Genomic DNA, 25,459 nt, shown 5'->3' with positions numbered 1-25,459 from the left:
TCGTTACATATTTCATATTTCATTATTTTATTTTAATTAAGGTACACTGGGGGAAGTGGAAAAGGAAAAATCGATAGTGCATGTTTGAATTAGTGTAAAACCAGTTTAAATGATTTAAATGCGTTCAATCAAAATGAGCTATCAAAAACAGTCAATTTTGCACCAACTGTGCGGTAATTCATACCATTTTGGTCGCTTAAAATTTATGGAAATAGATTTTAAAATTAGGAGTTGTTTTTCCACTTACCCTAGTGGGATGGGGTAAGTGGAAAACCCATGTTGCCTTGACCTTCAATAGTGATGAGTAGTTACATATAACTAAAATCAATACGATAATTGCTCTGAGTATCTTTTGTGGAATAATTTCATTGCCTTAACGGAATAGATCCTCAAAGAATTCTCGTAATAGCTAAGGAAGGGCTGGTTTTGCCTTCTCGGACACTAAGTGTACGTAAAGTCTATATGTTCGCCCCAAAGTTGAACATTTTAAAGGAAAAATGGGACTTACAGGGTTATAAACTAATCAACTTAGTTTAACGAATTGAGATGATGTCTGTATGTGCGTATTTGTATGTATGCGTGTGCGCAAAGCACGTACAAAATTATCAGCTATTCTTAAGCACTTGTCCTTAACCGATTTGTTCCGAAAAAAAATGCATTCAACGGCGAAACTTGTTAAGAATAAAAATTAATGTGAATTATACAGTATATTTACCTATCAGTGCTATTTTTAACTTTCTTATATATTTTTTTTCATATGGAAAACATGTGAAAGGAATCAGTACCGATAGGTGGATTAATCAGGCATTTTCTCATTTATATGAGTCCAATCACCACTGGAATCACAATAATAACAAAGAAGGAACATATTAAGATTTAGAGCTATCGAAATAAACCCTGGAGGGAAGAAAAAAATTGCGTAATTAGAACATTATCCACTTCCCCCGCAGTGTTTGATACCTGGGGTAAGTGTAAAATCTTTGAATTATTTGCTTTCTTGGTACAAACCACTACCAATTGAATGGGATTAGTTTAATTGTATTGTAATGGTCACCTGTGATATAAATTCACTTGAAAAAAGAACAATTGGTGCAAATAATAATTAATTTTATGAATGCAAATATCAATTTTTCGCGAAACCTAAAATTACAGTTCAAGCGTTAACCGTGTTAGTGTATGTGTTATACAAATTTCAACATAGTATTAGTGTGAGCATCAAAGTATAACATTGCATGATGCTATGATGTGGTAAAAACTGTAAAGTATGTACAATTCCAATTTTTCGAGTCGATTTTTACACTTACCCCCTTTTTCCACTTCCCCCAGTGTACCTTATATATTATGAGAAATATAAACATATTATTTTTGCCCTCAAGAAGACACAAAGCCCGTGTCGCTAGGTTGGACAAATAAAAATCTTGTTTCAATTTTTTAAAGACTGCGTAGCCAGAAGTTGAAATAAGAAATTACCAAAAAAGGAAAAACAATCTGTTTTTACTTCGTTATATGTAGAAATGCAAAGGTGAAAAGAAAAATTAGGAGTGTAAAAGTTTACACATTTTGAAAGCAAATGAAAATTTAAGATGGGGAAATATATGCAAGTTACCAACCAACCCACCACGTCACATCAAGTTGGCAACGATAAAACACCAAACATCTTACAAACACTATTTGGCCCGAATCATCAAAAAGCATCAACCCCAACAACCACGTGAGCGACCGGCAAACGCATAACAGCCTACAGCACATTTACCTTTTGACGATAAACTGCGGCATCAACAAAATAACATCCGGACAACGACGACAACAGTGATCGACCCTTGGACAGGCTTCGGAAAGTGTAGGTCAGCTAGTTTCAATTGCATAGGTTAGCTCTAAGTAGAATTGAATATAATTATCATTCTTGGTTTAACAGTGATTTAGAGTAGACGTTCTTTTTAAAACTCATGTTCGAATCCCCGTGATTTAACTGGCGCAGTCGGTAGGATCCGCGTCCGAGTTCTTAGTTCGCGAGTGAGTGTGTTCGTCGAAAAAGACATCTTCGAGGGAATATCGAAGACTTGCAGCACATCCCAGAGAAGAAAAGGCCAACGCGGATAATCATAAAGAACCAGAATCTGTCGAAGGAATATCGACATCCCGAGAGAGACCAGCATCGACGGATAATCGGACACGTCCTCTCTACTATCGAAGGAACATCGATAAAAAACTTAGGTAAGTGAATTTTTAATTTTCTTAAAGATACAAGTGTAAGATAAAAGTGATTCAGTGCTTAACAGTGTTAAAATAGTGCGAAAATAGCCCGAAGAAGTAATAATCGCTTTGATATGGCGAGAAATTTGCAAGACCAACAAATTGAGGAGCTGCAACGGCAACTCCAAGAGTTAGCTCAACACGTGTCTAATCGCGACGAAGAGCTAGCGCACGTTCGAGCTCAAGCCGAACAAGCGCTCCACCAACATGCGAATGTGCCCCAGCACCAACCGTTGCTAATATTGGGAGAACAGAGAGCATTTTAAAATCTCTCCAAACCCCACAAATTATACGGGATCTTCCCTGCTTCGATGGGAACCCAGTGAAATTAAACTCATTTATCAGGGCAATCGACAATATAATGCCTTTACTAAATGAAGCGGAGGAAGTAACGTGCACAATGTGTGGATCCAAGCGGTTCGCACAAAATTATTGGTGACGCAGACAACATACTCGAGTTGTATGGCACCAATTTAAATTGGAACGAGATGAAACAAAATCTAATTACTCATTATAGCGATCGACGAGACGAAGTGTCTCTAACTCGTGATCTTTTCAAAATTTATCAAACAAACAACGTCGAAGAGTTTTACAGCAAGGTGTCCCACACCATTTCATTACTGATCAATAATTTAAACATTATTGAAAATAATGCAGCAGTTATTGCCTCGAAAAGGAGTTTTATCAACAGATGGGGCTAAAGTCTTTTTGGCTGGGTTAAAGAACCCTTAGGTCCAATAATTAGGGCACGCGGACCAGATACAATGAAGGATGCCCTTCGATTGTGTCTGGAGGAACAAAATTATAATTATGCAAAACCAAATTTCAAGCCGTTACCACCTGTCCCAGCCAAACCAACATTTGCTCCACGCCATCAAACACATACTCATTTCAACTCATCTCAAAGATTCCCACCGTCACCAGGACCACGTCCACAACGACCACCTTATCCCAATAATTACATGCCTCAAAGATTTCCTCCTAGAAATGTTTTTCCACCAGCGATGGCCCCAAGACCATTCCCAAAACCAATTCCAAGGGCCGTCCCGATGGATGTCGACCCCTCTTCTATGAGCAAACATGTCAATTACATGAATCGACCCCTACCTAATTACAACCAATTTCCCCCACGAAATCATTTTTCACCTCAAGCTAACAGATTTCATGTTGAAGAATTAAGAAACATCGAATTAGCCAACCACTACTATCCATATGAACAATATCAGTACCCAGAAGAATATTACCTAGAAACAAATCCATTTTATTCTAACGATGTTAGCAACCATCTCCACAGTGATAATGAACAAGGAAACACCATTGATAACTCTGCTTGTGTAACCAATGAATCATCAGAATCCCTTGCACCCAATGAATCGTCGGAAACCCATGTTGACGACGTAAATTTTCGAATAACTTCCGACTTAATAGAAGAAAAATAGGAAGCAACAACTTTCTGCCTTATATCGAACTTAAAACAGAATTTGGTAATCTTAAACTCCTCATTGACACGGGAGCCAAAAAAATTATATTGATCCATCATTAGTAGGTACATCATGGATAAAAATGTCAAACCCATCGGTAGTAAAGAGCGTCAACGGACATCATAAGATAGACAAATACATAAAATTCTCTCCTTTCAAAGGGAGACTTCCACTAACTTTTCACCTCCACAAATTTCACTCCTTTTTTGACGGGCTTATAGGTTATGAATCTTTGGCCGATTTAAAAGCCAATATTATCACCCACTCCAACAAACTACAGTTTCCAAACTGCACTATACCTTAAAAAAGAAATATCCTGGTTCATACACAGTTTGCGTTAATTCGAATGAACAAATAGGTATTACATTGTCCACTGAAACGGTGATTTTTTCATTGACAACGAACTGCCTCCGACTGATGAGATAGTTGTACTCCCGGGAATTTATCAAAACGACAGTGATAATAGAAAACAAAACAGAAGACATTACCAAAATAAATCCAAACAGACTTGTGTTTGAAGAATTGAATAATTTTGATACAAAAGCAATTGGGACGAAGCTAGTCAGGAAAAAGACAGAGATACAGTGATCTAATCAACTACGATTAGACCATCTCAATACTGAGGAGCGTGAAAAACTTCTAAAGATTATTCGTAACTTCGATGATATTTTTCACAAAGAAGATAAAACTCTTACGTTCACTAATGGCATTAAACACTCTATCAAAACCAAAGATGACGTACCCGTACATTCTAAATCATACCGGTATCCTTTCTGTCACAAAGAAGAGGTACAACGGCAGATCATGAAAATGCTTGAGCAAGGGATTATCAGACATTCAAATAGTCCTTGGTCCAGCCCAGTGTGGTTAGTTCCAAAACAGATGGATGCCTCTGGTCAAAAGAAATGGCGTTTAGTAATCGATTATCGAAAACTGAACGAGAAAACTGTTGAAGACAGATACCCTATTCCTAATATCAACGATATATTAGATAAGCTAGAAATGTCTCTACTTCACCACCCTCGACTTAGCCTCTGGATTCCATCAAATTGAAGTCCAAAAGAGGACATTGCAAAGACAGCATTCAGTGTCGAACATGGGCATTATGAATTTTTACGTATGCCCTTTGATTGCGAAACGCTCCATCCACCTTTCAGAGGGTAATGGACAATATACTTAGAGAATACATTGGCAAAATATGTCTAGTTTACATGGACGACATAATTGTGTATTCTACTAGTCTCCAAGAACACTTGGAAAACTTAACAAAGATCTTCACTTGTTTGCAAAAGTATAACATGAAGATTCAATTAGATAAAAGCGAATTCCTACGCAAAGAAGTCGCTTTTCTTGGACATGTCGTAACACCAGAGGGTGTTAAACCAAATCCAAGCAAGATTAGTGCAATCAAAACATGGCCCATACCCAAGACCGATAAGGAACTTCGCGGGTTCTTAGGTATTCTAGGTTACTACCGCAAATTTATTCAAGATTTTGCTAAAATTGCAAAACCACTCACCAACTGCCTACGAAAAGGTGAAAAATTAAGCACACTGCTGAGTTTGTTAATGCATTCGAGAGATGCAAAAACATTTTGACTAGTAGTAGTATCTTGCAATACCCAGATTTCAACAAAAATTTCATACTAACAACCGATGCTTCTAACCACGCAATTGGTGCAGTAATCTCCCAAGGTACTATTGGAAATGACAAGCCAATAGCGTTCGCATCACGAACCCTAACAAAGTCAGAAGAAAACTATTCCACCATCGAAAAAGAGTTATTGGCTATTCGATGGGGATGCACGCACTTTAGGCCATACCTTTTGGTAGAAAATTTGTGTTATACACAGACCATCAACCTTTAACGTATGGACTAAACCTCAAAACTCCAAATAGTAAACTTATCAAATGGAGACTCGAACTTGAGGAATATGATTATGAAATTAAGTATAGACCAGGCAAACAGAATATTGTCGCAGATGGTTTATCTCGAATTCCGCATGAAGTAAACTTAAACGAAGAAGACGAGTCAGATGACGAAACCGTTCATTCGGCAGATACAGATGATAGCGAATTCGTTCCAATGACTATACGCCCTCTCAATGTACATTCTAATCAAATAATACTCCGTATTAGTGACCATGATGAAAATAAGGTAGAAGAAATCTTTCCACGCATTTTTAGGCGAACAATTTCGAGAATCACGTTTGGCGTACCTACTCTAATCAACATCTTCAAAGAATACATGAACCCCAAACAGGTGAACTGCATTATGTGTCCAGAGTCAGTCATTCCTACCATTCAAGTCGTGTACAAAAACTATTTCAGCAGGAATAAAATTCTTAAAGTCAGGATTTCTCAAATTTTACTGGAAGACGTACAAACTTTGGAAGAGCAAAACGAGTTGGTTAGAAAAACTCACGAACTTTCACATAGAGGAATTTGGGAAAATTTTAAGGAACAGGCAGGAAAATATTACTTTCCTAAAATGAAGCAAAATATTAGAAAATTCATTTTACTTTGTGAAACGTGCAACAAAAAATGAATATGAGCGTAAACCATACAAGATTAAACATGGGGAATCGCCCATTCCAAAAGCACCTTTAGAAATCATTCATCTAGACATACTCATATCCCAACCAAACATGTTTCTATCAATAGTAGACAAATTCTCCAGATTTGCAGTCATATTGCCATTAGCAAGTAGGAATATCCAGGACATCAGGAAAACGCTTTTAAAATATTTCAGCACCCACGGTAAGCCACAGCTAATCATCTCAGACAACGAGCCAGCAATGAAATCCATTGAGGTTCGGGGACTGTTAGAAGATTTACGGATTCAAATTTATTTCACACCAGTAAATCGTAGCGAGACTAACGGTATAGTCGAAAGATTTCATAGTACTCTCGCTGAGATTTACAGGTGCATCAAGGATAAGTATAATGACTTAAGTAGCAAAGAAGTTTACATGATTGCTTGCACTCTGTATAACGGAACAATCCACACGGCAACAAAATTAAAACCCAGAGAGATTTTCTTTGGTATAAAAGATGGTGAAGAACGCCCACTTGATATGGATCAAATTTTGGCAAATAGAAACAAGGTATACGATGACGTTGTCATGCAATTGGAACGAACCCAGAAAAAGGATCTAGATCAACACAATCAAAATAGAGAAGAGGAACCTGAATTGCAGGAGAACGAGAAAGTGTTCCACAAAGTGCAAGGAATCAAATGTAAAACCAAGAAAAAATTTGACGCGGTTCAAGTTATCCAGAATAGAAATAAAACATTCATAGATAACTCGAATCGCAAATTACATAAAATAATTTAAAAAGACTTCGTAAATAACGCTTACTATTTCTATTTTTAGGAAAACCATGCTGATCTTAACCATCCTAATTCCACTGTCCATTATGAAGACCACGCAGACGCAGACTATACAAATACAGGACCTTTCGAACAACCCAGGACTACTGACGATAAAAACAGGACAAAGCCTCATCATTAATAGTTACGACAGACTATACCACGAAGTCGACCTTACCCAATACGGTAAATGTATTGGTACAAGTTGAAAGAATTATTTCAGGCCTAAGAACTTTTCAGTCCTTTCACGATATAACAGAATTACTGACGAGAAAATTTCAAGATGTTTCAAAATTGTACTATAACCTTTTACCACATAGAAGAGCTAGAAGAGGTGCATTTAATTTGTTAGGATCAGGTATCAAATTGATTACAGGGAATCTTGATGAAAAACGACCTTATAGAAATAAATCATGATATTCAAAACTTGAAATCAAAAAGCCAATCATTAATTAAACAGAATAACGTACAGGTAGCCATCAATGAAAGGATTGAAAAGCAACTAAACGAGATGACAGAAAGCTTCAACAAACATCAAAATGCAATTGTAAAAGAACTTGTAAAAGCTAAAAATAATAGATTAGAGAACCACAATGTAACCCTTCTCATGCAAACATTCAAAATTTCATATCATTTAGATCAAATTGAGGACTTCTTAGAATCAGTATTTGAAACTATTCAACTTGCTAAGCTGAAAATTATTCCCAGAAACTTTCTAGATAAGAGCGAGCTTAAACTTATCAAGGACAAATTAGAAGAACAACACGTAGAGTTCATTAATACAGATCAGGTTTACGAGCTTTTGGATATCATATCAGTCTTCAAAGACAAAACATTATATTTCATCATACTCATACCCCAACTAGAACCTTCCAGCTTCAACCAACTACTCTTAGAGCCAGTACCTATCAACGGTAGAACGATGAAGATACCTACAACATCAGCACTATTCGGAATAAACTCAACGTTTTTCATCAAAAGGGATTGTCGAGCAATCGAAACAAACACTTTATGCAACCGGAACGACCTCATGGATGTTTCCACAGATAACTGCTTTTCAAAAATTCTAAGAGGATACCCAGGTAAATGCCCTTTCACCGAACACTCCAATACAACAGTAGTCAAAAGACTCACCGAAAACCACATCATCATCAAGAACACATCATCTATTGAAATGGGTACAAACTGCAATTTATCCAACAGAACTCTGAAGGGAACAATACTGATATATTTTTCAAACTGTACAATAACACTGAATAACAAGACTTACAGTAACTTGGAACTGTACAGCAAACCTCATCAACACATCATCCCACTCGACGGAGTTCAGATAGAACACAAAATCGAACACGATATTTCCATGCACAAGCTACATGAGTTACATATCCATAATCGCCAGAAACTTTCTGACTTAGAAAACGAGAATATCAAATACACCTACACCAGTGTAGGCCTTTCAACTTTTAGTATCCTTTCAGTGCTCCTTGTTACCTCATACATCATTATCAGGAGACGTTCAACAACCATTCCAATAATCGTATCGGGACGATACGATCTTAAAGGGGGAGCAGTTACCAACCAACCCACCACGTCACATCAAGTTGGCAACGATAAAACACCAAACATCTTACAAACACTATTTGGCCCGAATCATCAAAAAGCATCAACCCCAACAACCACGTGAGCGACCGGCAAACGCATAACAGCCTACAGCACATTTACCTTTTGACGATAAACTGCGGCATCAACAAAATAACATCCGGACAACGACGACAACAGTGATCGACCCTTGGACAGGCTTCGGAAAGTGTAGGTCAGCTAGTTTCAATTGCATAGGTTAGCTCTAAGTAGAATTGAATATAATTATCATTCTTGGTTTAACAGTGATTTAGAGTAGACGTTCTTTTTTTAAAAACTCATGTTCGAATCCCCGTGATTTAACTTGCATTTTCAGGCCAGAAAATTATACATTGCTTATGCCAGGTTTGTTTTATTATATTGTAGTACAGTTTGGTCATCATTTTTAAGTACACACTGGCAACGGATTGAGTTGGTATGGAAACCATTCTCTTAGTATGGATAGAATAGCTCTTTGAAAATTGGACTTTCCGTTCTTATGAGGAACACTTTTTTCTTATTGATATTCAAAACATGTATAATAGGATGTGGAATAACATTATTGGTGAATAATCAGTAGCAGATTAAATCGATTCAACTGTTAATATATTTTTACATAACATAGTCAAATCTGAATAGAAACAGTATTTTTGCAATTGTGAAATTACTGACAATAGAAATGTTAAAATGTACGAATACGTCTTTAACTCAAAAGTGTAGATTTTTTTAAGTGCACTAAATGCATAAAAACGTATAAATTCATGGGATCATTTTTTATTATGAAAATTTAAATATATATAAATATATGTTTTTTTTGCAAACTTTCTTTTTAGCTAAATTTGGTTTAGAAATGTTGGCGATAAAGTCCCAAGAAAAATTAAATTTTAAACGTGGGCATTTTATGATTTTAAAATGATAAAATAGTAAATTATTGATTACTTCCAACAGTATTTTAAATTATTGTTTTACTTATTTTGTTATTTTCAAGCAAATAGCATTTGAAGGCATTTTTTTATGTAATAAAAATGTCGCTCGACGGTTAGAAGATAGAAGAAGACATACTTATCATATCTATTAAAATTACGCGTATGGTATCCTAGCGATGTCCAAGTTACCAGAAACTTTCTCCATGGGTGCTCGCTGGTTTCACGGGTCTTCCTTGCGTGCAGTAATTCATTCTTCCGCAGGCAGCTGGACGTCTCCGCGACGCCGACACTCAATAAGAGTATTCACAGGTGAACCATATGTCGTCGCGAAGGCACTCGTGTTTTCCGCGTGTCTAGGGCCAGCGAATCTGATGAACCCAAAACCACTTTGCACTGTTCGGTACACTTCCTCAGCACTTGACTAAAATATCATCGATGCGTGCACTCACGTGCTGTTGGGGCCGCTCCTGGTTGCCGGATAGCCCTTTGTTGGGGCCGCTCCAGGTTGCCGTTTAGCCCTTTATAGATCAATCACCACGGGGACGACTTCATATGACATCTTTGGCTATAATTCTTAATGTATTGTCCACTAAACGCGCGATCTTTAATGTCTGATTTCCTTTTTTCAGCTTAACATTTTCGATAGCTTTATCTTCTGCGGTCTATTTGATTACACTACCATTAATAGATTAAAATCGCTGAAATAGGTGAAATTCGCTAAACTGATTTGCCAACTATTTTTCTCCCAGATTATACTTTTTCATTGCACACACGAATCACGATCACTAGCACGAGAAAGGAAGCTTTTTTCTCCACAATTTATAGTGGCCGACGGGGCGTCAGACCCCGCCGGCTCACTGGTCTTGGACACTAACGATCCACTCTCAAGTTTGTTTTTCGACACACTGCTATGATCACTTTTGATATGTTTTTTCACCTGTTAGTTTTAATGACTGCCGTATTCGGCCACTTGCTCACGTGTCGCCATGTAGTGGAACTTTGGGACCCATGTCACCAAGAACAAATAATGTGTTGATCAAGGTACGGTTAGAACAATAATGATTTTATTAGCGATTCTCAAATACAATTTTACCTACGGGAGACAGTCGAAGCCAGTGTAATTAGAGAAGGCCATTGGAGACAGCACAACTTAGTAAGTGGCACTGAAAATGTGTTCATTGCAATTTGAGGTCTCGGACTAAAATTGCTGAGACTTCATTGATGTCAACGAACGGCTCAAAGCCGTTCGTTGTACATCGATTAAAAGTGTGAGAAATTATTAAAGGGTATGATGACATGTGTTATGCACATGCCACAGACGACATAAAATTTGGGGGAGTACCTTGTAGGCGGCGTTCAGCAATGTGATTGCGCGGTAGTTGCTACAATCCAGCTAATCGCCCTTTTTGTAGATGGGACACACGACACCTTTCATCCACTCCTGCGGCAAAACTTCCTCCTCCCAAATCTTGGTAATCACCCAGTGCAGCGCTCTAGCCAGTGCCTCACCACCGTGTTTAAATAACTCTCCTGGTAGTTGGTCAACCCCAGGGGCTTTGTTGTCTTTCAGCCGGCCAATCTCCTCCTGGATTTCCTGTAGATCCGGAGCCGGTACAATTATGTCCTGCACGCGTTCTCCCAGGTCCATCACCATACCGCCATCTTCGTCTGCCACATCGCCATACAGGTGTTCTTCGTAGTGCTGCCGCCACCTTTGGATCACCTCTCGCTCGTTCGTAAGAAGGTTCCCGTTTATGTCCTTACACATATCAGGCTGTGGCCCTTACGTGAACGGTTTAACTTCTCATAGAACTTTCGTATGTTATTAGCGCAGTACAGCTGGTCCGTCTCTGGTCCGGTTTCGATCTTCGTGCTGGCGCTTTTTCCTCCGGAAAATCGAGTTTTGTCTGTTCCGCGCCTGTTTATATCGTGCCTCGATCGCCCTCGTGCGGTGTTGCAGCAATCTCGCCCATGCTGCATTCTTCTCTTCCACTAACTGCTCACATTCGCCGTCATACCAGTCGTTTCTCTGATCCGGGGGCACCGTGCCAAGTGCAGCGGTTGCGGTGCTATTAATGGCGGATCGAATATCTCTCCAGCCATCTTCAAGAGACGCTGCGCCTAGCTGCTCTTCCGTTGGAAGTGACACTTCCAGCTGCTGCGCGTATTCTTGGGCTAGTCTACCGTCTTGTAGCCACCCAATGTTAAGCCGCAACGTCCGACTTCGACGCGTATTGTACACCGTCGAGAGTTTTGAGCGCAGGCATACTGCAACGAGGTAGTGGTCGGATTCAATATTCGCACTGCGGTAAGTGCGTACATTCATGATGTCGAAGAAGAGTTTACCGTCGATTAGAACGTGGTCGATTTGGTTTTCCGTTTCTTGGTTAGGTGATCTCCATGTGGCCTTGTGGATATTTTTGCGGGGAAAGAAGGTGCTTCGGACTACCATCGTATGTCTGCTCCAGCTGTGCGTAGAACGCTGTTTTCTCGTCGTTGGGTCTCCCTTCGTGTGGGCAGTGCACATTGATGACGGTATAGTTGAAGAAACGGCCTTTTATCCTCAGCTTGCACATCCTTACGTTGAATGGCTGCCACCCAATCACGCGTTGGCGCATCTTTCCCAGCCCTATGAAGCCGGTTCCCAGCTCGTTGGTGGTGCCACAGCTTTGGTAGAAGGTAGCCGCTCGATGCCCGCTTTTCCACACTTTCTGTCCTGTCCAGCAAATCTCCTGCAGCGCCACGACGTCGAAGTTGCGGGGATGTAATTCATCGTAGATCATCCTGTCGCAACCTGCGAAACCTAGCGACTTGCAGTTCCATGTTCCAAGCTTCCAATCGTGATCCTGTATTCGTCGCCTAGGTCTTTGTCGATTATGTCGAGTCGCATTATCTCTTATATTGTTCGTAATGATTGGTTTTCCAGGCGGCTTATTGGGCCTACGCAAACCTCCTGTCTCGTCGGAGGGCCGTCGTGTCAGGGCTGTTTAGCGTCTCACCTAACACCAGGACTTGGGCTGGACATTTCAAAACATGTACCCATATTAATAACAAGCGAAATTGAAGGATTGAGCGTAAATGGATCTGTTTCTCATTATTGTCAGGTAAGTCACGATAACAATAAAAAACGACAGAGATTAAGTCGAAATCGTTCCTTGTGCAAATATCATTAGTTTTGGAACATGTTACTAAGAAAAGAACAAATATCCTAGGACGTCTGGATTTTCTGGGCAGGATTCACCGCCTAATCCCTTGCAATATCTTGGTCTTCGTATTTCATATGATTTTCTCACTTGAAAATAATACCTCATTAGTATGTAGGTGCGGCATATCACCCCAATTTTTTTGAGGCGTCTATACCGATTGTATGGGGCCCTTATGGGCCCTCCTTAGCCGTGCGGTAAGACGCGCGGCTACAAAGCAAGACCATGCTGAGGGTGGCTGGGTTCGATTCCCGGTGCCGGTCTAGGCAATTTTCGGATTGGAAATTATCTCGACTTCCCTGGGCATAAAAGTATCATCGTGTTAGCCTCATGATATACGAATGCAAAAATGGTAACTTGGCTTAGAAACCTCGCAGTTAATAACTGTGGAAGTGCTCAATGAACACTAAGCTGCGAGGCGGATCTGTCCCAGTGTGGGGATGTAATGCCAATAAGAAGAAGAAGAAGATACCGATTGTAACGGATAGACGCCATATCCCTATAATTTTTACTCAAAACGTAAACCACTTACAAATATAACCGACAAGATTTTTAGAGGATTCACATAACGACACAAACATGTGGATACATAAGAATTTTCGCGAAACCGAACAAAAAAATCTTCATTAAAAAAGCGTAGATTTGTGTTTTTTCTACCAGATCTCTGAAGTGTGACATCTATACCGACGCGGCATCTCACCCGGATTTACCCTATCAAATTAACAAGTTGGAGACTAAAAAAATTAATGAGTTAACAAATAAATGAATTAACAATTACATAAATTTGGTCACCATAAAATAGGGCTCAAGTTCAATATAATTAATCTTCGTGCTTACTGCTGAATAAATCACAAAAATATAAACAAATCCATTTTCCTCATTGCTTCCTTTTTGGCGAGATGAACATAGCAGCTATAAGATAAAATATAGAAGCAGTTACCCTATATGAACTTGATGCACCGAATTTATACCATTGCGTCGAAAGACTTTTCGTCGAATGACATCTAGTCGAATGACATTTGGTCGAAAGGACATTTCGTCGAATGGACATTACGTCGAATGGACATTTAGTTGAACATGAATTTTAAGTCCACTAGAGATGTAGGACATTTGGTCGAAAAGACATTACGTCGAATGGCCTTTTAGTAGAAAGGAGATTTTAGAATGAAGAATATTCGTACATTTGGTCGAATGACGTTTGATTGAAGGGACATTTGGTCGAAAGTACATTACGTCGAATGAACATTTAGTCGAACATGATTTTTTAGTCCACTACAGACGTGGGACATTTGGTCGAAAAGACACTACGTCGAATGGCCATTTAGTCAAAAGCAGTTTTTATAATAAAGAATTTTCCTGTTTTTGTTCGAAACGTTTGATCAAAAAGACATAAGGTCGAATGGACATTTGGTCAAAAGTACACTACGTCGAATGGTCATTTTTCGGAAGCAGATTTTAGAATGAAGAATATTCGTACATTTGGTCTAATGAAGTTTGATCGAAAGAACATTTGGTCGAATGATATTTGGTCGAAATGACATTTCGTCGAATTGACATTTGGTCGAATGGACATTTAGTCGAATGACATTTGGTCGAAATGATGACATTTCGTTGAATAGACATTTGGTCGAATGGACAGTCGAAAACGAACTATTGGTCCACTAGAGACGTGGGACCCTCCTCAGCCGTGCGGTAAGATGCGCGGCTAAAAAGCAAGATCATGCTGAGGGTGGCTGGGTTCGATTCCCGGTGCCGGTCTAGACAATTTTCGGATTGAAAATTATCTCGACTTCCATGGGTATAACAGTATCATCGTGTTTAGCCTCATGATATACGAATTCAGAAATGCTTTCTTGGCTTAGAAACCTCGCAGTTAATAACTGTGGAAGTGCTTAATGAACACTAAGCTGCGAGGCAGCAGTGTCCCAGTGGGGGATGTAATTCCAATGAAGAAGAAGAAGAAGAAGAAGAAGAGACGTGGAACATTTGCCCGGAAAGACACTACGTTGAATGGCCATTTAGTCAAAAGCAGATTTTATGACCCAGAATCTTCGTACATTTGGTTGAATGCCGTTTTATCAAAAGGACGTTTGGTCGAATAAACATTCAACAGCTTCCATGATCGACTTCAATTCACTGTTGAAGTAGAAATGGAAGGGAAAATAAAATTTTTTGACATGATGTTAGAAAGAAAGGACAACAGCATTTCAACTACCTGGCTACCAAAGCAGTCAAATGGAAGGTACCTTGACTATACATCCCATAGTCCCTTCCAACACAAGAAAAACACGGCGATCGCTCTCATTGACCGTGCAATTAAACTGACAGGTGTTGAAAAACGTGAAGATGCGCTGAAACAAGCAACACACATCTTGAGGATAAATAATTATCCTCTGTGGTTTATACAGAGGATAAAATCAGAAAGAGTCCACAAGCATTACAACTCGCTACAATCGAACGACTGTGAACATCAGGTTCTGAAATATGTTTCAGCGCCCTACATACCCTGTCTCAGCGAGAAATTGCGGAAAATCCTAAAGAAAGATGATGTCATCCTTGCTTCAAGACCACAAAACAAAATAAAACACAAACTGTTTAGCAAAATGAAGGATCCGATCCCACCAGGAAAACAGAAAAACGTGGTGTATTCTATTCCTTGTGGAACGGACGACAACAAGGTTTACATCGGCCAAACGAAAAGAATGCTTGAAGTGAGGATCGCAGAACACAGGAATGACTGCAAAAACAGAAATCCGCGATCGGGGTTGGCAGTCCACTTCATGGAAGAGGGACATGTATTCGACTTCAATAAAACTAAAATTTTGAATCGAATACAAGACCAGGCGAGCAGAACAATTGCGGAAGTATTCCAAATAAAAAAACAAGGCGACGCGCATACGGTCAACCTACAGCGGGAGTGTGGTATATTTGATACAACCTACAACGGTCTATTGGCGGAGTTGAGAAGAATACCTGAGAGGAGAGAACGGACGAATGACTGAGAGTGAGAAAAATTACGTAATCGATGGGTTGTGATTTGGGTGGTAGAGATTAGCGAGAAAGGAAAGAAAGAAAAATAGTTATGTTTGTCTGACTGAACAGCTAGGAGGTTGCCAGCTAGTAGTAAGTGTATTTTGTGTGAATTATTGTTTGATTGTGAAAATTGTAATAAATGTGATTTTAGGCGTCTGATGATGGCTGAAGCGTAGTAAGCCGAAACGCGTAACGCTAAATTGCTGTTTGATTTAATTGTCACCGAAAAAAGCCAATTAAAACAACAAATAAGAATAAACATTTAGTCGGAAGCGGATTTTTAAATGAAATAAACATTCAGTCGAAAGACGTTCCGTCGAATGGATATTTGAAAGAAAGGAACTTTAGTCAATAATAATTGAAAACTAAATGATTTGCTGCGCTGTTTCAAAAAGACTCATAATTATTGCTCCAATGTTGTCCAAAGAATGATGGGTTCATATAAAGCATAAATAATAGGAAAACGTTTAATGTACACCTGTGTTCAGAATAATAGCAGCGGAAGCCGTTTTTCATACAAAATGGTCAACTTTGACAAGCTGTAACTTTGCACCCCGATGACCGAATGAGCTGAAATTTTGGAAGTGAACTACAAATATGATGAATTTTACACATACTACGTACCAATTTTTTCGAATGACGCGTTCAAAAATTACGCACTAGGTCAAATTGTTCAAAAAAATAGCAGTTTTTATTTTTGTTATATTGGCAAATTCAAATGTCAAATTCAACAATTTATATTTGATAAGAAAATTATTTTGAGCTTTTTAGTGGAATGTTTTCACCTGTCATAAGACGAGTTTAAACAATCCCATTGAATTCCACCACTTAATTGTATCAGTGTCTGATACGTATTGTACTTGACTCGAGTGGAGTCAAGTACAAGACACTGAAGACGGCCTTACTGTTGAGGTCGAAATACGTATCTGTCAGGATACAATTAAGTGGTGGAATTCAATGGGATTGTTTAAACTCGTCTTATGACAGGTGAATTTATATTTTTTAAATTTTAAACTTAGTGTCTCGCAGCACCTGAATTCAAATTGATAACATTCCAATCAATTGTTTTATTGATATTTCCAAAACAAAAACTGCTATTATTTTGAACAATTTGACCTAGTGCGTAATTTTTGAACGCGTCATTCGAAAAAATTGAAACTTACTATGTGTAAAATTCATCATATTTCAGCTCAATCGGTCATCGGGGTGCAAAGTTACAGCTTGTCAAAGTTGACCATTTTGTATGAAAAACGGCTTCCGCTGCTATTATTCTGAACACAGGTGTACCTCACAGGATAATGACTTTAGCGAACCCATCTAACCGAGTATGATGAATCTGAATATATATGATTTCGTCGAAAGACAGATCAAATGGACTTTTAGTCGCAAAACGATTTTAAAATCAAGAATCTTCGTACATTTGGTCGAAAGGAAATTACGTCCATCTGGTCAAAAAATCAAATGATGTTTCGTCACATTATTCTTGGGCGAAAAGACATTAAGTTGAATAGACATTAGGTTGTATGGTCATTTGGCGGAAATTTAGTGATCAAACAATTATTAACAAATTATAGCTGGAAATAAATTTTATGCTGAACTGATTATTGTTCGAATATTAAGTGGAAGAAGAACATCCTTGAAAAGAATAGGGATTCATTCAACTAAATGTCAATCAACGAAATGTCCCGACCAAGATGAATACAGTACTAGGTGGTGCTCCAATCTGCCAAGTTTGTGGCAGAGAAGAAGGCGGGGGTGAAAAATTAATTTTCAGCGCAAAACGAAAACAAACCGGCTGACTCTTCCATACTAAAATCCAAGATGGCTGAATCGTGGATTTGGCAGATTGGAACACCTAGTGGTGTATTCATCTTGGTCCCGACTGCGTTAGATGATTGCCAAAATAACATTGATATCATTGGTTTTTGAGATTCCTCGCGTTAAAAAAAATAAATAATGTTTTTTTCCTATCGTTACTTAATATTTATCTTTTTCTACAGGTTTTCAATTTTTCTATAGTCTACCAGAATATCCAGAAGTTTCCGTTTGCTCAGGCGAAAAATCCTTATTAGTTTTCGTTTCTTCCGCTGCTGATTGAACCTCCTTACGTCCACTGATTTCCTCCAATCAGTACATTGGATTATTTAATCAAATTTCATCCATTGACCAATTATGATTCACTGTCAACATTCGACTCAATTTCCATTAGACTAAAAGTCCTTTCCACTAATTGTCGTTTCGACTAAATGTCCTTTCGACCAAATGTCCATTAAACTTAATGTCCTTTCGACTAAATGTCATTTTGACCAAATGACCAAATGTCCCTTCAACCAAATGTCATTCGACTAAACGTCATTCGACAATATGTCATTGGACGTCCTAAAGCCGATGCACCATGCGTCTCCATCTGCTTTTTTTAATAATATTTATTTATTAAGGCTCAGACGGGGCCCTCCTTAGCCGTGCGGTAAGACGCGCGGCTACAAAGCAAGACCATGCTGAGGGTGGCTGGGTTCGATTCCTGGTACCGCTCTAGGCAATTTTCGGATTGGAAATTGTCTTGACTTCCCTGGGCATACAAGTATCATCGTGTTAGCCTCATGATATACGAATGCAGAAATGGTAACTTGGCTTAGAAACCTCGCAGTTAATAACTGTGGAAGTGCTTAATGAACACTAAGCTGCGAGGCGGCAATGTTCCAGTGGGGGATGTAATGCCAACGAAGAAGAAGAAGGCTCAGACGTTTTCTAAAAACTACACGGAGCATAATACAGATGAATAATTACAATAATATTTATTAATTGTTTATGCGCGAGTTTTTTCGCCTAGAAGCCTGATCGCTAGATCCCGATGGAGCGAATTGGGCCCGACGATGGCTTGCTTTTACCTTCCATATTTTCTCTTTCATTACGACTTTAAAATCATTCACCAGCTGCGAGCAGTTTGGGATTCCATTGGTTCACTGGATGAAATCATCGTCAATCTCGGCTTCTGTTTTTCGGAATCTTCTTCGTTGTATCCGGGCCTCCTGCTCATCAGTATGATCTCCAATAATTTCTTCTTCTATTTCAACAATTCCTTCCGCAACCGTTTCTTCAGCCTCTGGTATTTTTTCCGATGTATCCACAATCCCACTTTCCTTAACAGCCATATTTCTGTTTTTCCTGTTGGGACAAGAGCTCCTACGGTGTCCGGTAGCTTGACACAAAAAACATTTGTCCTTTAAGCCGTCGTAGAACACCTTCGCTTTTCGGTTTTTGACCACAATCGAAGGTGGGATTGTCTCATTGTCATCCATATATACGCCCCTAACTTTAGAAAAAACGTGGATTTGCTAGGAACCTTTCACGAATCATGCGAGTCACCTTTACATATTTATTAACAGCACGTAGCAAATCGTCATCGGAAATTTCCGGCGGGAGGTCGAAAACTCGGACGTAACGAATATTTTCACCCGTTGCCATCATACACACTTCCACCACAGACAAACAGACGTAACCCTTCTGATTTCAACATCGTTCACGTGTTCAACAGTTGATTTGAAATACATCTGTGCATAACGCGATTGTGGCAAGAGAGACGCTAGTGTTTAATCGCTTTGACATTTGATTAGTTTAAATGCTGCTAAATATTTTCTGTATTGATGACGATGATGATGATGATTCATATAGTAGTTTGCGTTATGAGTAAATGTCAAATGGGAAACAATCAAAGTCGACTATGTTTCTCGCGATTCTGATAATAGATGGCAGTAGTGTTTTCTGAAAAAGGAATGACCATAATTTTTGAACAGTTTATATGAAGAGTTACGTCTGTTTGTCTGTGCTTCCACTGTCTTTCCATTAGCGTAACTGAACTTTCTTGCCACAGCATTCTTCCGTAGCGATTCAACCATTGCTTCTTCTGATTTATATCTGATACAAATATTCCTATTTTCCGTCATCTTGTAAACGGTTTCTATAAGCGAAACATCACATTCCACTTCTTTGATGAATTCAGCTATTTCGATCCACGACGGTCTTGGTGAATCAATTGTAAAACGGAATTCAACCGTATTAATTATCGCATCACTCATATTGATTTTTTTTCTACCAAGCCAGCAGTGCAAAATCCAAATCAGTGCGCACTGATGTAGAACAAAAATATCAGGAGAACAATAACTTGAGCTTGAGCTTGATTGACTGCTCGTAGTTGCCACTCCATTACCCGAGCAACACAAGTCAGACAAAAATGGTTGCAGCAACTTGATTGTAACTCAATCTGGTCACATATAAGTTGCAGGGACCCATGTGGAACATGTGTGCTGCTAGGGTATGACCAGGGAACCTACAGATGTTTGCTTGGGACTAGCACACATCTTCAATGTACAAGTACTGGTGATCTCATGTGTTAGGTCATACTGGCGCCTGCCACGTCAGAATGCAAGTCAATGTAGGGAAGGGGGAGGAAATGATGATGCAATCACTCGCCCACTGCAAGCCGAATATACCTCTGCACTTCCCACGAGTTCATGCGGAATTTGTTGTAATTTTTGGGTTAGGTTCGAGAGACAGAGGTCCGTCTTGGTTAACGAGCTTCCAATGTGATAGATGGAGAAAGCAACTGATGGAATTTCTAACTGGATGTAGGAAACAAGCTCTATAGTTCATTTCCAATTCTAGCAGATTACTGTTAGAATACTCAAGTTGGAGGTATAGGAATAGTAATGGAAACGGTATGGAAGTCCATTTCCAGTTCTAGCGATTGCTAGAACATGAGAAATATAGAGAAAGATACAAAGTATGAGAATGGAACGGACCTGGGATTGAACCCACAACCTCCTGCGTATGAGGCAGAAGCAGTAGCCATATGACTACCAAGCCCGCAACAAAAATATCAGGAGAACAATTACACCGCAAAACTGATAATCCACAATAGTCCGACAGAGCGCTTCTGCAGCCGCATGCGTCGTATACGACTGCTGCCGAGCAACTGATCTCCATCTGCTTATATTATGAACAACTTTTATCATGAGTCTAAACGTAGACTACAGCGCAGACAGACATTCAAGATAAGATCAATTCATCAAATTGCGTAGGAAAAAAAATGACCGCTGACTCGAAACCGTGTTTCTTAGAAGGCAGTGGAGAATTCAAAGACTCCCCCTTCGTCTTGTTTCTATTAATTCTCATTGCTGAGCGTGGAGACGTGACCTTCTAAGAGTTTTTTTTCAGAACGATGTCCTTGCAGGATTACCACCGCTTGTCAGAATTTTACTTTCGCTGGTTACAGGTATTAAAATCTTTTTGAGATATAAATAAGTGTGTACTGACCCATATTCAATTAGAAGTTGACAGTGCAAAATCGACTATATGAATGTGCTTAAAAGTGAGACGCAACATTGACCCTCACCCAAAAAAGTGGCATCACATAAAGCAGACTTAGAAGTAAAAATCGATTATACTGCACTTCGTTTCTTACATAAAGCTTATAATTTTGGTTATTTTGCTTGACAGTAGCCCTTAAAGAATTCTCATGGCAAAATTTAAACTAAAGTCTCGATAACTCAACGAACTTCATCATTAAGTAGTAAAGCCACCATTTTTCCTTCTTTCACGCATTTTTTTCAACGAAAAATACAATCTAATTGTAAGACATATACATTTGAGACAGAGGAAAATTGTGGTGGCAATGGGGTCGCATTTCGCTCATTATCTGGCATCAGCTTCTTGATTGAAGGCAACAGCCGGTCAGTGCGGCGCGGTACCGGACCCGGAGCAACCGAACATTAGCGAAACCCCAAACGATCAAGTTTTCCCTTAGATTGTACTTTAATTTCTTCTCATCAGGTTGTGCAAAGGTGATTTATTCGTTCTCGGGCAGTGCTGCAGCTCGGATCCGGAGACGCCGGAGGTCACATGGGCCACACCTAATGGGGGTTTGCTTGCTTGGTAGTTGATTTCGATTTGCTGCGTCGAGGAGACGTTGTTGGGCCAGACTTTGAGTTGAACATGCAAATTTTTCCGTTCCTCTGCCTGTTCAAGGGAAATAATGATAGAGCTTGAGTGTGAAACAGGGTCGATTAGGAGTTCGGTTCAGGATGATAATTACAAGTCGTGCGCCCAGGTGAACTGGAGAATGTCAAGTCTGTGATTATGTACCTGGTCGGGTATGCAAATGGGTAAGCTTGTGCTACGTAAACTTTCGAAGACTTGATTTTCTGCTTCGTTTGATGAATAGGGAAATGATAATTACATGATTCATCGCTTCAATAGAATTCCTGTTGCTGAACGGCAAGCTCCACTACTTAAAACAAATTACAATGAAATTCGAATTAAACTTTGTTCAGTCCAATTTCCTGAAGAAAATTGCTTTCGATACAAGGAATCAATCGATTTACTTTTAAGTGAATTGAAGGCTTTTTCTTTTCAATATTTCCCAGAAATCGGTGAAGGTTCCTCGTTTTCGGCTTTAATAATTCAGAACATACCACATGGAGACTTTTCACTGTAACGTCACATCCCTGAAGTAACACAAGTTAGGTGCATTAGAAGAAGTGCAACGTGAAGTATAGCGTAATAATAGAGTAATTTGATTTCCCGGAACAAGACCCTAGTTATCGATGATAATAGTAACAACATTGTTCGTGGTAAAATAATTTACCGTTCGTAGTACGTGGGCTGCTGAATTCGTTATTAGCTGGTAGTGGTATTGAACGTTTCACTCCGCATGAACTTGTCTAGACAGTTGGGTGCCACCCACAATGTTGTCTCCGTAGTCCGTATTGCGACTACAATGTTGAACCATCGATTACATTGCGATGCAACAATTTGAGAAGATATCTGTTGCACTAGGATTCAGGGTTAACAAAATGCTTTGATAAATAAGTTTATTCAATCCAGCTTTTCCAAGTTCAATTGAAGAATTGGTATTTGGTGCCAAGAAAAAATAAGCACTTGTACACAAATCATTTTACCATTAGGTAATCCATCGTAGTTAGATTACAGAAAATGATGATTGCCTTTTAATAGTTGTTTGTTAAACGAGCCTTACTGCGGCATAGGGCGTTGACAAACTGTTACGTGAGCAAAGTTCTAGTTCAGGATCATTATTTATCCGTTAAGGAAATGTTATATGTACAATATTCACTAGCTTAAATTTGCATTATCGACTGAGCAGGATTGACGATAAAATCAGAAGAACGGCATTCTGGAGTCAAAAATTAAATAAAAAATCGAGCCGGACAATGAAATAGCTCCTTCTGTGGACCAAATAGTTTGCTTTCTTTAATAAGTAGCTGTCTTAAAAGATTATTTCGAATACAATAATATTTCATATTTTTGAGAATAAATTTTTTATTACGAGCAGTTTGATTTTCGTAATGAACAGTTGTTGATTGATTCGACTTCGAATTCGAATCGACTCAACAAATCTGAAGAAAATTCTGATGGGGTTGCTTTTCTTGATAAAGCGAAAGCATTTGACAATGTATGGAGCTGGTTTGATTGCAAAATTAATTAATTTTATTTTCCTATATACATTATTGAGCTGGGTCAAAATTAATTATCAGATCAAATCGTTCAAATGTGATAGGTAGACACGGTATACAGAATCAAGGTAGGCTCGTAATGAATACGACACTTCAAGAGTGATGTGATTGCTATCGTTTTATGAACGAGTGCAAAAGAAAGTCAAATCAAAAGAGCGTTGCCCTGATAAAAAAAATCCAATAGAATTACAATATAAATTATTTGAACAGTACGCTGAAATTAATGGTAATTGAGATAAATTCTACTGTAGCTTACTATTGTATTTTTTATTCAGGTGGTTTGTTTACAACGAAATTTAATATTTTCGAGCGTATCGATAGTGCCTTGTTTCTGTATGCGGTGATAGGTGAACGAACAATTAGGAGTTGGTTTTTCCAAGACGGCATTAGCGTTAACCTAATTGTTAACTTCTGTTTTACTTGATTCGCAATTAGGATGACAAATATCGAGGCCCTATTATGCAAAGATCAAAGCCTTACTTTTTTGTCTAGCCATGTTATATGCTGCGCCAATATTATTCGTATTTGCTGCAACAACCGGAATCATGGATTTTGAAGCAATCAAAATCAAATTCGGAAACGATATGCGATAAGCTGCTAGGCGAATCTCAGGTGGGCACTGATATCTTGGTCTCCAGGGTGTGCTCGAGGTCCAATCTATAGTGATGGGGAAAAACATCGGCGTCAGCAGTACTCTACCCGATCGTACGTAAACCGCATGCAGGTAGGCCGTAAAAAACCTAGTTTCTAAACTCAACTCTCATTTCACGGCAATTTTTTAAACGTCACTTCTTTTCACGGCACGTAACGTTAACACATTTTTAAGCATTATTGTCATTCTGAAGTAAACTTATAAGAAGGCACTCTTGGACACTTAAAGAACTGAGCAGCTGTTTTGCATCTACAACATTTGCCTCCAACAACATTTGCCTCCAATCCAGCTCATCCAAGAATTCCTTGAAGTCTACAAGCGTAGCCAAAACATTAAGACCTACACACATAATCAAAGGACTGATATCTCTTTCAAAAACTGGCTAATGTCATAATTCATCAAGTAAAACTAATAAGATACGCCTTCAATAGCTGTTTCTTTCCATGAATTTCCTGGAGTATAGATCTTAAGGTCTACACAGGCAACCAAAGGGTTCTATCTTTTTTTACAATGACCCATGACCTTTTCAATCCGTTGAATCAAATTGGATTTGTCTCAAATAACTATTCCGTCCCAGGTCATCCAAAAATTTCCTGGAGTATAGGTCTCAAAGTCTACATGCGTAAAACTCTGTCCAGTTAGAATCCGGAATCATTTATTGTATTGCAGCGGCACGGAAGTGACCGGTGCAAGAATTATTTTACAGCGGTATGTCTACCTAGACGCCCACTTTCTGTGGTATAAATTTCATGGTGTACCGTGCAGCGAGTCAAAGAAAAATCCAGATAGAAGCCGAGATCAGAGAAAAAATCTGCACACCCCCGTTGATAATCCTGCTCATCGACGGTGGAACCTACGTCAAAATGGATTTAGGACAGCTTCCTGGCCAAAAATTCTGCATGGCGACGGCACGAGGAGTTGTTCCTGCGAGATTAAGTTTGCTTTTATGGACAAATTTGCCAAAAAACTGATGATTTGGCGAGAGATATGCAGCTGCAGAGCAAAGACCAAAGTGTTCGTGACGAATAAGACGATGGACTCTAAGCTGTACAAGGAAGAATGTCTCAAAAACCGCGTACTAAGTTTCATGAAAGCCCATGAAGGTCCCGTGAAGTTTTGGCCAGATTTGGCGAGTTGCCACTACAGCCGGGAAGTCATCCAGTTGTACCGCGATAATAACGTAGATTTCAACAATAAAACATAATCCACCCAACTGCCTGCAGTTCTGGCCCATCGAGACATTTTGGACAATTTAATGAAGCGGAAGCTTAAGAAACGTAGATAAACAGCTCGGGACGCGACTCAGATGACCAAAATGTGGAACAAATGTGCCAAGGAAGTTGTCTCCGGAGGTGTGCGGCGTTTGATGAGAGGAATAAAGAAGAAGTGCGAA

General features: G+C 39.1%; 1 protein-coding gene across 1 annotated transcript; it reads left to right on the top strand.

Moving 5' to 3' along the window:
* The first annotated feature begins 2,020 nt into the window (after positions 1-2,020).
* LOC134217410 (uncharacterized) lies at positions 2,021-8,990 on the top strand. Its single transcript, XM_062696151.1, has 2 exons — positions 2,021-2,214; positions 7,983-8,990. The coding sequence occupies exon 2, from the start codon at positions 8,029-8,031 to the stop codon at positions 8,788-8,790; it is 762 nt and encodes a 253-aa protein (XP_062552135.1). The 5' UTR covers positions 2,021-2,214; positions 7,983-8,028; the 3' UTR covers positions 8,791-8,990.
* The last annotated feature ends 16,469 nt before the right edge of the window (positions 8,991-25,459 follow it).

The sequence above is a fragment of the Armigeres subalbatus genome, chromosome 2 (assembly GCF_024139115.2).
Source record: "Armigeres subalbatus isolate Guangzhou_Male chromosome 2, GZ_Asu_2, whole genome shotgun sequence".
Classification (NCBI taxonomy): Eukaryota; Metazoa; Arthropoda; class Insecta; order Diptera; family Culicidae; genus Armigeres; species Armigeres subalbatus.
The sequence above is the reverse complement of the archived record's forward strand: the minus strand, read 5'-3'. Positions and strand labels throughout refer to the sequence as shown.